Source organism: Stomoxys calcitrans, chromosome 5 (genome assembly GCF_963082655.1).
Source record: "Stomoxys calcitrans chromosome 5, idStoCalc2.1, whole genome shotgun sequence".
Taxonomy (NCBI): domain Eukaryota; kingdom Metazoa; phylum Arthropoda; class Insecta; order Diptera; family Muscidae; genus Stomoxys; species Stomoxys calcitrans.
In genome coordinates, this window is record NC_081556.1 from 30,793,994 (window position 1) to 30,808,035 (window position 14,042).

General features: G+C 38.2%; 4 protein-coding genes across 4 annotated transcripts in view; 1 reads left to right on the forward strand and 3 right to left on the reverse strand.

Annotated features, from left to right (window-relative positions):
• Positions 1 to 5,630, reverse strand: part of LOC106091204 (major facilitator superfamily domain-containing protein 6-like) — an 81,114-nt gene extending 75,484 nt beyond the window's left edge. Inside the window, exon 1 of the mRNA XM_059370489.1 lies at positions 5,538 to 5,630. The gene's annotated coding sequence lies outside the window, so the exon portion shown is untranslated. The remainder of the gene's footprint in view (positions 1 to 5,537) is intronic.
• On the reverse strand, positions 1,014 to 9,479 carry LOC106091210 (lysozyme 2-like). The gene is made up of 2 exons (XM_059370494.1): positions 9,425 to 9,479; positions 1,014 to 1,469 (listed from the first exon to the last, which is right to left on the reverse strand). The coding sequence occupies exon 2, from the start codon at positions 1,440 to 1,442 to the stop codon at positions 1,014 to 1,016; it is 429 nt and encodes a 142-aa protein (XP_059226477.1). The 5' UTR covers positions 1,443 to 1,469; positions 9,425 to 9,479.
• LOC131998157 (lysozyme 2-like) lies at positions 7,320 to 7,852 on the reverse strand. The gene has a single exon (XM_059370495.1). It carries the CDS (start codon positions 7,805 to 7,807, stop codon positions 7,379 to 7,381), a length of 429 nt encoding a protein of 142 aa, XP_059226478.1. The 5' UTR covers positions 7,808 to 7,852; the 3' UTR covers positions 7,320 to 7,378.
• LOC131998156 (lysozyme 2-like) lies at positions 9,406 to 9,857 on the forward strand. Its single transcript, XM_059370493.1, has one exon. The coding sequence runs from the start codon at positions 9,406 to 9,408 to the stop codon at positions 9,832 to 9,834; it is 429 nt and encodes a 142-aa protein (XP_059226476.1). The 3' UTR covers positions 9,835 to 9,857.
• Positions 9,858 to 14,042: the final 4,185 nt, after the last annotated feature.

Below are 14,042 nucleotides of genomic sequence, written 5' to 3' on the forward strand. Positions count from 1 at the left end.
CTCCATCCATTCGAAATTTCAAAAAAATATTTGTTCTCAAGCGATAATGCCAGCCTAAATAGTGACGCAATTCACGATTATATTGGCCTGACAACACTTATCTAGAATTAGGTATTACTCTGAGGTCTTAAGTTTTTGGGATTAACTAAAGTTCAGGATTTTTGAGTATGGTGTTTTAATCTCTAACTATTCATATTTTCTCTCTTTGGAACAAAAATATCCTCTAACATTGTATGATTACCTTTGGTGACTTTTCAAAATAGAATAGAACCCCGTTTAAACTGCTCTTTAAATCCGAATTTAATGGCTCGATCATCTGTTTTCCCTTCCCTTCCCTTAAAATCAGATGACGAGAGCCTTAAATTGGGATTTAATGAGTAGTGTAAACGGGGTTTAGAATGAGATTCCCGTAAAAATCTCAAAAGAATTCAAGGCATTGTGTGTCCTGCGCAAGGCTTAAACCATTCTATGCATGCTATGCAATTGTAATAGCAACTCGCATCCGACGTAGGTACCGAACACTGTATAATCTCTTGTATTGGATAAGTTTTCATTTCTCTTTGCAACGGCATGCAGGGATGTTCCAGCAAGTATGAACAAAACCTACGACTATTACCTTTCAAATCAACCCAACATATTTCAAGAATCTTTGATATTCACATTAAAACCCTAAATTCGTACTGTTTTAATAAACTTTAACTTGTAAAAATATTGTTACTATTATACTTTTAAATAAAATAAAAATGTTCAAGATACATCAAAATAAAGTGTATTTTTTTGAAATTTGAGGAATTTGATGGTGAATGAATACCCAAAAAACCGAAGAAGGACTAAACATCGCAACAGGCACAATAAAAAACGTAATTTTTATGAACATATGCGAAAAACCATAATGATATATTTCTTCTTTTTAGAAATCCTCATTTTCCCTTGCACCTCCTCTTAATATTGCAAAGCCCATCAACAAATAATCATGCACTGTAAATGTTTATTCAAAATCTATCAAAAACCACTTAGAAGCAGCTATCAATGCTGGGCAAAGTACCATCACAGTACTTCCAGGTGGACCAGGCAGTCCAGCCTTGTTGTTTCAATACCAATTGGGCGCACTTGACTGCAGGTTCAATGCTGTCAACCAAGAAATCTTCGCACTTGATCTTGCACTCATTGTAGGAGAAAGCACCAGAGGGAGGAGAGCACCAGTAGTAGTTGTTGATCTGGAAGATACCATAGTCGCGAGAGCCATTAGAGTTCAAGGAGCCAACAGCCTTGGTGTTGTACGAGGATTCATGTTCAGCAATACAAGTCCAGCGAGCCAATTGATCCTTAGGAACACCCAAGCTGTACATGGCCTTGGCCAAGGAACAGCGAGTATAAACCTCGCCCAAAGCAGGGGCCACCAAAAGGACAGCAGCCAAAATAGCAAAAGTGATTTTGAACATTTTGTTGTGATAAGACCAAAAACGTTTCTATGAAAATTTTGCCAAAGCTCTTGGTTTTTATAGCAAATCAATGCTAATGATAAGGCATACTGGTGGTTTAGATAAACAATTTTTGTTTGGAAAAACATAAACTTTTGTTGAAAACTGTACATTAATTAATTATAAACATATTACTTTATTTTAAATGAAAATAGTATCTTAAACTGTTTTTTGAAACTTATTATCAAAAATCTTTTTTAAATTAATTATTACTAGGTTTTAAAAAGTAAACCCATAAGACTATTTTAAGTACAATTTATAATGCCGTGCAAACAAATATGTTTTTAATCCTTACAAATACTTTAAATATGATAAAGTAAATTTGCAAACATTTAGAAAGGCCTTGAAGGCATCTTCTCAGATAATAATTTGAATACAGATATGGGGTTGCTATTGAATGCTAGAAGGCTTGAATAACAACTGCACCAAATCTTATTAAGATATACAGGAAGTTATATCTAAGAAGGCCACCGTGGCGCAGAGTTTAACATGTCCCCCTAAGCCGATACCTCGGTACAAATCCCGGTGCAATCATGAGAAAACCTGTAAAAAAGGCATTACCCACCACATTTGCAGGCGGAGAGGTTTCCCCTCCAAATGCTGGCAACATTTGTGAGGTATAAGCCATGTAAAACTTCTCTCCAAAGAGGTGTCGCACTGCGGCATGCCGTTCGGACTCGTCTATTAACAGGAGGCCCCTTATCATTGAGCTTAAACTTGAATCGGACTTCACTCACTGATGTGTGAGAAGTTTGCCTCTGTTCCTTAGCGGAATGTTCATGGACAAAAATTTTTACCCACCCCTTGATTGTATATACATACACATATTAACCATATAACACCAAAATCTGATGAAAAATACATTATTTATGAATCCATGACAGCATTATGGATATATAGTCCGAACTGGACCAAACTCCGCACGGAGGTCCAGGGGTCTAACACACGCGCTGTTACAATTTTTACCGAATCGGGAAATTAATAGGCCTTTTATGGATTTAAGATTTTCGAGGGGAGAGTCTCAGTGATTTTGGCTCTTAATTAAATACTGAGAGCCAATGATACTCGAGTTGACAAGGCGAGCTATTGGGGCCTTCAAATAACCAATGGCGAAAAAAGGACCATGATTTGGGGATCTGTACCTGGAATGTCCGCAGAAGGTGTAGTATACGCGCTGGCGGATGTATTAGAGAAGTACAAGACAGATATTACCGCCTTACAGGAAGTGCAATGGACTGAAAATGGCGACACTACAACACCAAACGGTGACGAACTATACTATAGCTGCCATAACACGAGGCATGAATTTGGCTGTGGATTTGTGGTTAGTCAGAGACTGAAACACCTTGTCTTCAGCTTAACTCCGGTGGATGAGAGGCTAGCCACAATCCGCATAAAAGCCAAATTCTTCAACATCAGCCTTATTTGTGCCCAAGCCCCGACGGAAAACAAAGACGAGCAGACCAAGGATATTTTCTACGAGCGCATAGAGAGACAATATGACCGCTGCCCCGCCCATGGTTATTAAAATCGTTCTGGGAGTTTTTAATGCGAAGATAGGGAAGGAAGACATTTTTGGTCCAACAGTCGGAAAGTTTTGCCTCCACGAGATGACGTCCAGTAATGGGTTGAGGGTGATAGATTTCGCCGCGGCAAAAACCATGGTAGCACCAGATTTCAACATAAAAATATTCACAAAGCCACATGGCTGTCACCCGATCAAAACACGAGAAACCAAATTGATCACGTTGTGATAGATGGAAGGCATTCATCCAGCTGTTTTAGATGTACGATCGATCCGTGGAGCGAATATAGATTCGGATCATTACTTTGTAGCAGCAAAGGTTCGCACCCGTTTGAACATGGCGAGGAAAGTACGACCTGACACTGCACGAAAGTTGGACATTGAAAAGTTGCAAACACAACAAATGGCAGCGGCATACTCCACTCGACTGACCCAACCGCTTGATGAAAGCACTCCTTGTTGCGATGATATAATGGCGCAGTGGCAAACTATTGCCCAATCCATGGAAAATGCCGCGAAATCCATACTTGGGTACCGGAAGCCCCCACCAAGAAACCCATGGTATGACCAAGAGTGTCGAGATGCTACTGAAGCCCAGAATGCGGCATATAAAGCAACCATGCAATCAGTAGCAACGCGCCAGATGAAGGAGAGGTATCGGGAGAAAAGGAGAGAGAAGAAACGTCTATTCCGCAGAAAGAAAAACGAAATGGAAAGATGTGAATGTGAGCGAATTGAGATGTACAGGAGACAGAATGAAGTCCGGAAACTCTACCAAAGAAGAAGATCAAACTGATGGCTTTGGTGCAGGCCCATACCCCTGCAGAGACAAAGAAGGTAATCTGGTAACTGACACAGACAACATGCTGAGGAAGGGGATACCGCAGAACCAATCCCTGATGATGGTATACAATGTTTACCTCCTAGTCAGAAGAATGAGGTCCAAGTAGCAGTGACCAGGCTAAAGAACAACAAGGCAGCAGGAGTTGACAGATTACCCGCTGAACTATTTAAGACCGGAGGCGACACGCTGATAAGGCGTATGCATCAGCTTATCTGCGCAATCGGGCTAGAAGAACGCATACCCGATGATTAGAACCTCAGCATACTATGTCCCGTACACAAGAAAGCAGACAAGACGGAATGTGCCAACTACAGAGGAATAAGTCTCCTCCCCATCGCATACAAGATACTCAGGAGCGTACTGTATGAAAGATTAAAACCTGAAGTCATTGAGGTAATTGGGCCCTATCAATGCGGCTTTAGACCTGGTAAATCTACCCTGGACCAGATATTCACACTGAGCCAAATCTTGGAAAAGACCCGAGAAAGAAAAATCAACACCTACCATCTCTTTGTGGACTACAAAGCCGCCTTCGATACTCCTTTATGTTCAAAGGTATTTCAAGCCATGTCTGAGTTTGGTATCCCTGCAAAATTAATAAGTCTCTGCAGCATGACACTTGCTGGTACGCGTTCCTCAGTAAGAATAGGAAAGAATCTCTCCGAACCATTTAATACCAAACGAGGTTTCAGACAAGGAGAATATAAATGCGGCTTTTATGAGCCCAACAACTTAAATCGGGGCATCGGTATGTATAACAGCTAAATCCAAATATTTTTCTATCTTGACCATATTAGGTACACTCAGAAAAATGGTGCGCATAAAATAAAGTAAAACACTAATTCCAAATAAGTTAGCAAATTTTAATCTAATTTGGTTAAATTAGAAAAAAAAGCAAATTTTAAGTAAGTTTTACTCATCTGTAATTAGTGGCAAATAGTTCATTAACTTGGGTTTGGGAAGTCATTTTACTTAACCAAGTTTCTTCTCAACAAGTTAAATAACCCTATAGCAAACAACGTTTTTGTTTATCCAATATAAACATGCTATTATGTTGAGTTCAACGCTTCCTAGAAACCTATATTCCTCAATTTGAATAAATATTCGTTCAAATTAGTTTAGGAATTTCTCAAATTTGAGAATAATTGCATAAATTTAATTCAATTACAAGTTTTAACTTAAAATTTTGTTTAAAATAAACTAAGGTTGGGAGATTTTGTAACAGAGAAAAATAAATCCATTCTTCTAAGCAATACCAAATATAAATTGAGTGCAATTATAAAAATCCTTTTATAACACGTTGTTTGTCAGTCATAATACAAGAACGTTTGATTTGTGACTTCACTTTGTATAGGATAAATAGATCCATGTTAGAAACTCTTAATAAAATGTCCTTAGAAACCTTTAAAGGTTTATTACTGACACAAATTCTTATTTAAAAAGGAAAATCCGCCTTTTACATTTTCCTCTATTAAATTGGGCTGTGCAATTCAGCATCTTGCGCATGTGCCGCCGACCAAAAAGGCGTCAGCAACACACACAGGTAACAGCTAAAAACCATGCGAACCATTCCCGTGACGCGCATGTGCCGCCGACAAAAAGGCGTCGGCGATACACAAGTTCCCATGACGCAAAAAGTTCGTGGACGGGAGAAAGAAAAAAATGCAAGAATATGAAATAAAATTACCAAAGTAAATTTGATGAGTCCAGATATCCATCTCTTCCTTCTGTTGTTTTCCATTCTTGTCTCAGAATATTATTACATAAAGAAATTTAATATGCTGCAGTGGTATACAGAAATTGGTTCCAATTGCTTCCGAATTGAATAAGCCGAACATACAGCGTTAAAGGTCCTGAAATTTGGGTAAGCATTAGCAATTAAAAAAACAATAATTATTCTGTTCGACTGTTTTTAAAAACTGTAGCGTGATTTCAACTATAGGGCAGTCTTGGATGTAGAAAGTATTTTTTTAATAGCAAAAAAGCTGAACCGGGACCGCTTGGCTGCGCCTTTTTTACTTTATATGGAACAAAATTATCCTTTGAATATATATTTTTGGGTAAAGGGGATGGTTTGGAGCCCAAGAAACGTGGTCCGAAAGTGGGTATGAATTTCGTGTACTACTTCCAAATACATTTCATTTAAGCCCCATTTTGCCATGATCAGTAAATATGTATTTCCAATTTAGGGGTACATTCTGAGGTGTGAGGTGGTCCCTCAGACACTTAGTCCTGAAAAAATATCAGCATCATGCTCTGCTCTCAAATAAAATTTTTTTAAGCCCCATATTGGGATGAGGCGTCCCCAAACACTTGGCCCCAAAATTGGTTATCAAATTCGTTTTATAATCTCCAATACCCTTCATTTGAGCCGCATATTGCATAGTCGGTAAATTTTGACTCTTTGGGGGGTGTTTTGGGAAAGTTGTCCCAAATACATGGTCCTACATTTGGATATCGGATTCGTATTATACTCCCAAATACCTTTATTTGAGCCCCATATTGCGATGGTCAGTAGATTATTGCTGTTTGTGAAGTATTTTGGGGAAGGGGTAGTCACCCAGAAAATTAGTACCTAAAGTGGGCTTTAATTTGAGCCCCTCATTGACATGGTCGGTAAATATGTCAAATAGGGATGTTTTGGGGAGTGGGGTAATCGGCTAAACACTAAGCCCTGAAAATATATCAGCATCCAGCTCTACTCTCAAATATCATTTATTTGAACCCCATATTGCCATTGGCCTCAAATTGGATATCAAATACGTTTGCCAATCTCAAATACCTTTCATTTATACCCCTTACGGTTAGCAAATACGTTCCATTTGGGTATTTATTTAATAAATATTCCAAAAGACTCATTTGTTATTCGTTCAGGAATGTAAGGCGCAACTCTTCCGAAAGAGCATTTTATTAATCTTTCAAAATACTCATTTGTTACTCGTCCACACGATTTTTGCACGATTCTTAGATCTTCCAAGACTCTTCTGAGTTACTCTTTAGCAACTCATATGGAAGATTCGAGTAACACTCTTCCACTCTTGACGACTTAACTCCTCCAGACGGCGAAAGCGGCTACGACTCCTAAACGAGCTCGTCCGCGATCGTAACCTTATTCCAGAAGATTTGCGGAAGATATTTTGGCGATTAAAAATATTTGCAGGGAAAAAGCTTATTCGTGAAGTTGCTATGGATCTATAAGTTAAGACAAGACGGGAGTGTGTGTGTCCATTTAGAGGACAGAGGGAGAGTGATCTTGAGTATATTCTAGGTAAGTTCGTTCGATAAAATGACACTTTCAAAAGACATAGATTGGACCATATTTAGATGTAATTGCCATAAGCCCTATCTTACGATTTAAGGTCTCGACCCTTCAGAAACCCGTGTCTATTTTAAGCAAAAAGTATTTTAAACAATTTTGTTGAAATTTACGGAACAAAATTACGTTTTTAAGATAAAATCAAAATTTAAACAGTTTAGAAATTTTTTGCATTTTTTTTTATTTTACTCCAAAATCATTCAAAACCATATTTAGAAACAGCTATCAATGCTGGGCAAGGTACCATCACAATACTTCCAGGTGGACCAGGCAGTCCAGCCTTGTTGTTTCAATACCAATTGGGCGCACTTGACGGCGGGTTCAATGCTGTCAACCAAGAAATCTTCGCACTTGATCTTGCACTCATCGTAAGAGAAGGCACCAGAGGGAGGAGAACACCAGTAGTAGTTGTTAATTTGGAAGATACCATAGTCGCGAGAGCCATTGGAGTTCAAGGAGCCAACAGCCTTGGTGTTGTAGGAGGATTCGTGTTCAGCAATGCAAGTCCAACGAGCCAATTGATCCTTAGGGACACCCAAACTATACATGGCCTTAGCCAAGGAGCAACGGGTGTAGACCTCACCAAAAGCAGGTGCCACCAAGAGGACAGCAGCCAAAATAGCAAAAGTGATTTTGAACATTTTGTTGTGATACGAAGAAAAACGTTTCTATGAAAATTTTGCCATAGCTCTGGGCTTTTATAGCAAATTATGTTGAAGATAAGGCATACAGGTTGTTTAGATAAACGTTTTTTTGTGTGGGAAAAATGATAACACTTTTTTTGCAATACCTTTAAAGCTAATACGAGTGTGTTAGTTAATTAGGAATAACTATCAAAAAAAATCAGGCAATAGACATATTATTTATTTATTCTTATAAAAATGATGATATAAAAATCGATTTGTGTTTGTTTGTTTATTTGTTTGTTTGTTTATTTGTTTGTTTGTTTGTTCCTTATAGACTCAAAAACGGTTGAACAGATTTTCTTGAAATTTTCACAGATGGTGCATAAGATCCCGTGGTGAAAATAGGATACTACATTTTTTGATATCTGAAGGGAGGCGGACCCTCCCCTTACCGTAATTTTCAGAAATGCTAGATCTCGGAGATGGATGGTGCGATTTAAGCGAAATTTTGTGTGCTCTCCTTTAAAACAAAACTTTGCTTTTCAAATTTAGGGTTGGGTACCGAGGGGAGCCACACCTCCCCAAACCTACCAAATTTATATATAGACCAATCACGACAATATGGGACTCAAATGAAAGGTATTTAGAGTAGAAAACGTATCTGATATCCAATTGTAGGGCCAAGTGTTTGGGGGAGCACTCTAACCGCCAAATCTCCCCTTAATCGGACATATTTACCGACCATGGCAATATGCCGCTCAAATGCAGGGTATTTGCAAGTAGAATACGGATTTGATATCCGAATGTGGGACCAAGATTCTGGGAACACAGGACTTATTTAGTGATCATGGCAAGATGGGGCTCAAATAAAAGGTATTTTAGTGTAGAATACGAATCTTATATCTCTCTCTCCAAAAACACTCCCCAAAGAGGACAAATTTATGACCAAAGAAATATGGGGCTCAAATGAAAAAGTCTTTGGGAGTAAAGCATGAATCTGATATCAATATTCTGGAAAAGTGTCTATGGGGCCACCCCACTCCCATAAAACCACCCAAATATGACGTATTTGCTGACCGTTACAATATGAGGCTCAAATAAGAGGTATTTTAGAGTAGAACACGAATCTGATATATATTTTCAGGGACACTCAGTGACTTGGCCCTGAAAATATAGATCAGATTCGTCCTTTTTCTGAAAATTAGGGTAAAGGGGAGGGTCCGCCCCCCTTCAGATATCAAAAAATATAGTATCCTATTTTCACCACGGGATCTTATGCACCATCTGTGAAAATTTCAAGAAAATCTGTTCAACCGTTTTTGAGTCTATAAGGAACTTACAAACAAACAAACACAAATTGATTTTTATATCATCATTTTTATAAGAATAAATAAATAATATGTCTATTCCCTGATTTGTTTATAGTAATTCCTAATTAACTAACACACTCGTATAAGCTTTAAAGGTATTACAAAAAAGTGTTATCATTTTTCCCACACAAAAAAACGTTTATCGAAACAAACCGTATGCCTTATCATCAACATAATTTACTATAAAAACCCAGAGCTATGGCAAAATTTTCACAGAAACGTTTTTCTTCGTATCACAACAAAATGTTCAAGATCACTTTTGCTATTTTGGCTGCTGTCCTTTTGGTGGCCCCTGCTTTCGGTGAGGTCTACACCCGTTGCTCCTTGGCCAAGGCCATGTACAGCTTGGGTGTCCCTAAGGATCAATTGGCTCGTTGGACTTGCATTGCTGAACACGAATCCTCGTACAACACTAAGGCTGTTGGCTCCTTGAACTCTAATGGCTCCCGCGACTATGGTATCTTCCAAATCAACAACTACTACTGGTGTTCTCCTCCCTCTGGTGCCTTCTCTTACGATGAGTGCAAAATCAAGTGCGAAGATTTCTTGGTTGACAGCATTGAACCCGCCGTCAAGTGCGCCCAATTGGTATTGAAACAACAAGGCTGGACTGCCTGGTCCACCTGGAAGTACTGTGATGGTACCTTGCCCAGCATTGATAGCTGTTTCTAAATTTGGTTTTGAAGGATTTTGGAATAAAATAATGAAAATGCCAAAAAAATATAGTTTTGTTTAAATTTTGACTTTATATTAAAAACACATTTTTTTGTGAGAATATAAATCTGTAACTTTTTTAAGTGTCACTCTATGGAACGAATTTGCCTTGAATATACTCAAGGCTACTCCCCTACTCCGGACACACACATGCGCCGCGTCTTTAGTAGTATACCCATAACAACTCCTCGAACAAGTTCTTTCCCTCCAACAATTTTTCATAATCGAAAGAGACTCAGTGAAAATGGGTCTGAAAGTAAATGGAGATAAGACGAAATGGATGGTTTCAACTTCCAAAAAGCCTTGCGTAACCGAGCAGATAAAGAAAATGGAGAAAGGTGGGAACCACAACTTTGAGACAGTCAGTAACTTTATCTACCTCGGCACCGACGTAACCGAAACGAATGACACCAGTTTTGAGATTAAGCGAAGAATAATACTGGCAAAAAGATGCTACTTTGGACTAAGTAAGCAGTTTAGAAACAAGGCCACCTCTCGACAGACGAAGACTACACTATACAAGACACTGATACCCGTGCTGTTATATGGTTCTGAAGCTAGGGTCTTGTGAAAGCAGATGAGGCAGTGTTTGGAGTATTTGAGAGAAAGATTCTTCGTAAAATATATGGACCAGTTTGCGTTGATGGAGAATATATGAACCACAAGCTGTATGATGACGATAGCATAGTTACACGCATCAAAATACAAAGGCTGCGTTGACTAGGTCATATTGTCAGAATGGATGAAGAAGCTCCAACAAACAAGTCTTTTGAAGGCAAATACGGTGGTACACGCAAACCGAGAAGACCAAAAGCCCGATGGAAAGATCAAGTGGTGGGAGACACCTCGAAACTTGGTGTTAGAGATTTTTGAATGAGCGCAGAAGATCGAGGCGCTTGGAGCGCTATTCTACGTTCGGCTAGTAGAACAAATATTCTGTCATAGCCAATTAAAGTAAAAGTTATGGATTCAAGACCTTGAACCGTTAGATCGGCCTATATGACAGCTACATGTAGAGTGATCTGAACCATATTCGACACGCATAAAGAGAATTCTAACACAACTCACTGTACCAAATTACAGAAAAATCGAGCAATAAATGCGCCTTTTATGAGTCCCACAATTTTTATAGGGGCATCGGTATGTATAACAGCCAAATATCCAAATATTTTTCTATCTTGACCATATTAGGTACACTCAGAAAAATGGTGCGCATAAAATAAAGTAAAACACTTATTCCAAATAAGTTTGCAAATTTTAATCTAATTTGGTTAAATTTGGAAAAAATGCAAATTTTGAGTAAGTTTTACTCATCTGTAATTAGTGGCAAATAGTTCATTAACTTGCGTTTGGGAAGTCATTTTACTTAACCAAGTTTCTTCTCAACAAGTTAAATAAGCCTATAGCAAACAACGTTATTTATCCAATATAAACATGCTATTATGTTGAGTTCAACGCTTCCTAGAAACCTATATTCCTCAAATTAATAAATATTCGTTCAAATTAGTTTAGGAATTTCTCAAATTTGAATATAATTGAAAAAATTTAATTCAATTACAAGTTTTAACTTAAAATTTTGTTTAAAATAAACTAAGGTTGGGAGGTTTTGTAACAGAGAAGAATAAATCCATTCTTCTCAGCAATACCAAACATAGATTGAGTGCAATTATAAAGATCCTTTTATAACACGTTGTTTGTCAGTCATAATACAAGAACGTTTGATTTGTGACTCCACTTTGTATAGGATAAATAGATCCATGTTAGAAACTCTAAATAAAGGGTGATTTTTTTGAGGTTAGGATTTTCATGCATTAGTATTTGACAGATCACGTGGGATTTCAGACATGGTGTCAAAGAGAAAGATGCTCAGTATGCTTTGACATTTCATCATGAATAGACTTACTAACGAGCAACGCTTGCAAATCATTGAATTTTATTACCAAAATCAGTGTTCGGTTCGAAATGTGTTCATTCACCGTAACGTTGCGTCCAACAGCATCTTTGAAAAAATACGGTCCAATGATTCCACCAGCGTACAAACCACACCAAACAGTGCATTTTTCGGGATGCATGGGCAGTTCTTGAATGGCTTCTGGTTGCTCTTCACTCCAAATGCGGCAATTTTGCTTATTTACGTAGCCATTCAACCAGAAATGAGCCTCATCGCTGAACAAAATTTGTCAAAATTTGAACACATTTCGAACCGAACACTGATTTTGGTAATAAAATTCAATGATTTGCAAGCGTTGCTCGTTAGTAAGTCTATTCATGATGAAATGTCAAAGCATACTGAGCATCTTTCTCTTTTTTTACACCATGTCTGAAATCCCACGTGATCTGTCAAATACTAATGCATGAAAATCCTAACCTCAAAAAAATCACCCTTTAAAATATGCCCTTAAAAACCTTTACAGGTTTACTACTGACACAAATTCTTATTTAAAAAGGAAAATCCGCCTTTCACATTTTCCTCTATTAACCTGGGCTGTGCAATTAAGCATCTTTCGCATGTGCCGTTGATAAAAAGGCGTCAGCAACACACACACACAGGTAAAAACCATGCAAACCATTCTCGTGGCGCGCATGTGCCGCCGAAAAAAAGGCGTCAGCGATACACAAGTTCCCATGACGCACAAACGCTCAGTGTGATGCACGGAAAATACAAAAAAGTTCGTGGACGGGAGCAAGAAAAAAATGCAAGAATATGAAATAAAATTACCAAGGTAAATTTGATGAGTCCAGATATCCATCTCTTCCTTCTGTTGTTTTCCATTCTTGTCTCAGAATATAATTACAGGAAGAAATTTAATATGCTGCAGTGGTATACAGAAATTAGTTCCAATCACCTCCGTATCGAATAGGCCAAACATACAGCGTGAAACGTCCTGAAATTTGGGTAAGCATTAGCAATTAAAACTTAAAAAATTAAAACTTTAAACTTTTAAAACTGAACATTTAAAATTGTAATAATGATCTGCGATCCCATAAAGAATATATATTCTGGATCATTTCGACATTCTAATTCGATCGTCCGTCTATCGAAATCACGATAGCTTTCGAACGCTTAAAGGTAGCCGCTTGAAATTTTGCACAGATACTTTATATTGATGTGGGTCATTGGTTCGGATTTGGATACAGCTCATATATAAACCCATCTCTCGATCTGACTTCTAAAGCCCCTCGAAGCAGCACTTTTTGTCCGATTTGGCTGAAATTTTGTACATAGTGTTCTGTTATGACATTCAATAACTATTCTAAGTACGATCCAAATCGGTCAGGAACTTAATATTGCTCCCATGTAAACCGATCTCACGATTTTACTTCCTGAGCCCCTGGAAGCCGCAATTTTTGTCCAATTTAGCTGTACATAGTGTTTTGTTATAACTTCCAACAACTGTAGTACGGTCCAAATCGGTCTATAACCTGATATAGCTCCCATATTATCCGATCTTCCGATTTGACTTCTTGAGCCCTTACAACCCGCAATTTTTGTTCAATTTAGCTACAGTTTTGCATGAGTGTTCTGTTATGACTTCCTACAACTGTGCCAAGTACGGTCCAAATCGGTGTATAACCAGATATAGCTAAGCCGGTCTCTCGATTATCCTAGTTCGGTTCCTAGAAGCTTTAATTTTTGCTGGTTTGACAGAAGTTTGGTATGTAGAATAAAATTATTCCCTTCAACTAATTTTGGTTTGTATAAATGTTTAGCCGAATTTTTGGAACACACCACCATGGAGGGTTCCAAAGTTTCGGCCCAGCCGAAATTAGCACGCTTTTACTCTTTAAGACCCCATATTGTAATTGGTCCAAACACTTGGCCCAAAAATTGGTTGTCAAATTAATTTTCTAATCTCAAATACCTTTCATTTGAGGCACATATTGCCATGGTCGGTAAATTTGTACTATTTGGGGGGTTTCTTGGGGAAGGGGCGGTGCCTCAAATACATGGTCCCCCATTTGGATATCAGATTCATATTATACTCCCAAACACCTTTATATATTGCTATGGTCAATAAATAATTGCTGTTTGTGGAATGTTTTTGGGAAGGGGTAGACACCGAGAAAATTGGTGTTTTGAAGACGGGGTGGTGCTTCAAATATATGGTCCCACATTTGGATATCAGATTCGTATTATACTCCCAAATACCTTTATTTGAGCCCCA

Bases quoted from the DNA above. Each gene is read 5' to 3' on its own strand.
- LOC106091210 (XM_059370494.1), bottom strand. From the start codon at position 1,442: ATGTTCAAAATCACTTTTGCTATTTTGGCTGCTGTCCTTTTGGTGGCC.
- LOC131998157 (XM_059370495.1), bottom strand. From the start codon at position 7,807: ATGTTCAAAATCACTTTTGCTATTTTGGCTGCTGTCCTCTTGGTGGCA.
- LOC131998156 (XM_059370493.1), top strand. From the start codon at position 9,406: ATGTTCAAGATCACTTTTGCTATTTTGGCTGCTGTCCTTTTGGTGGCC.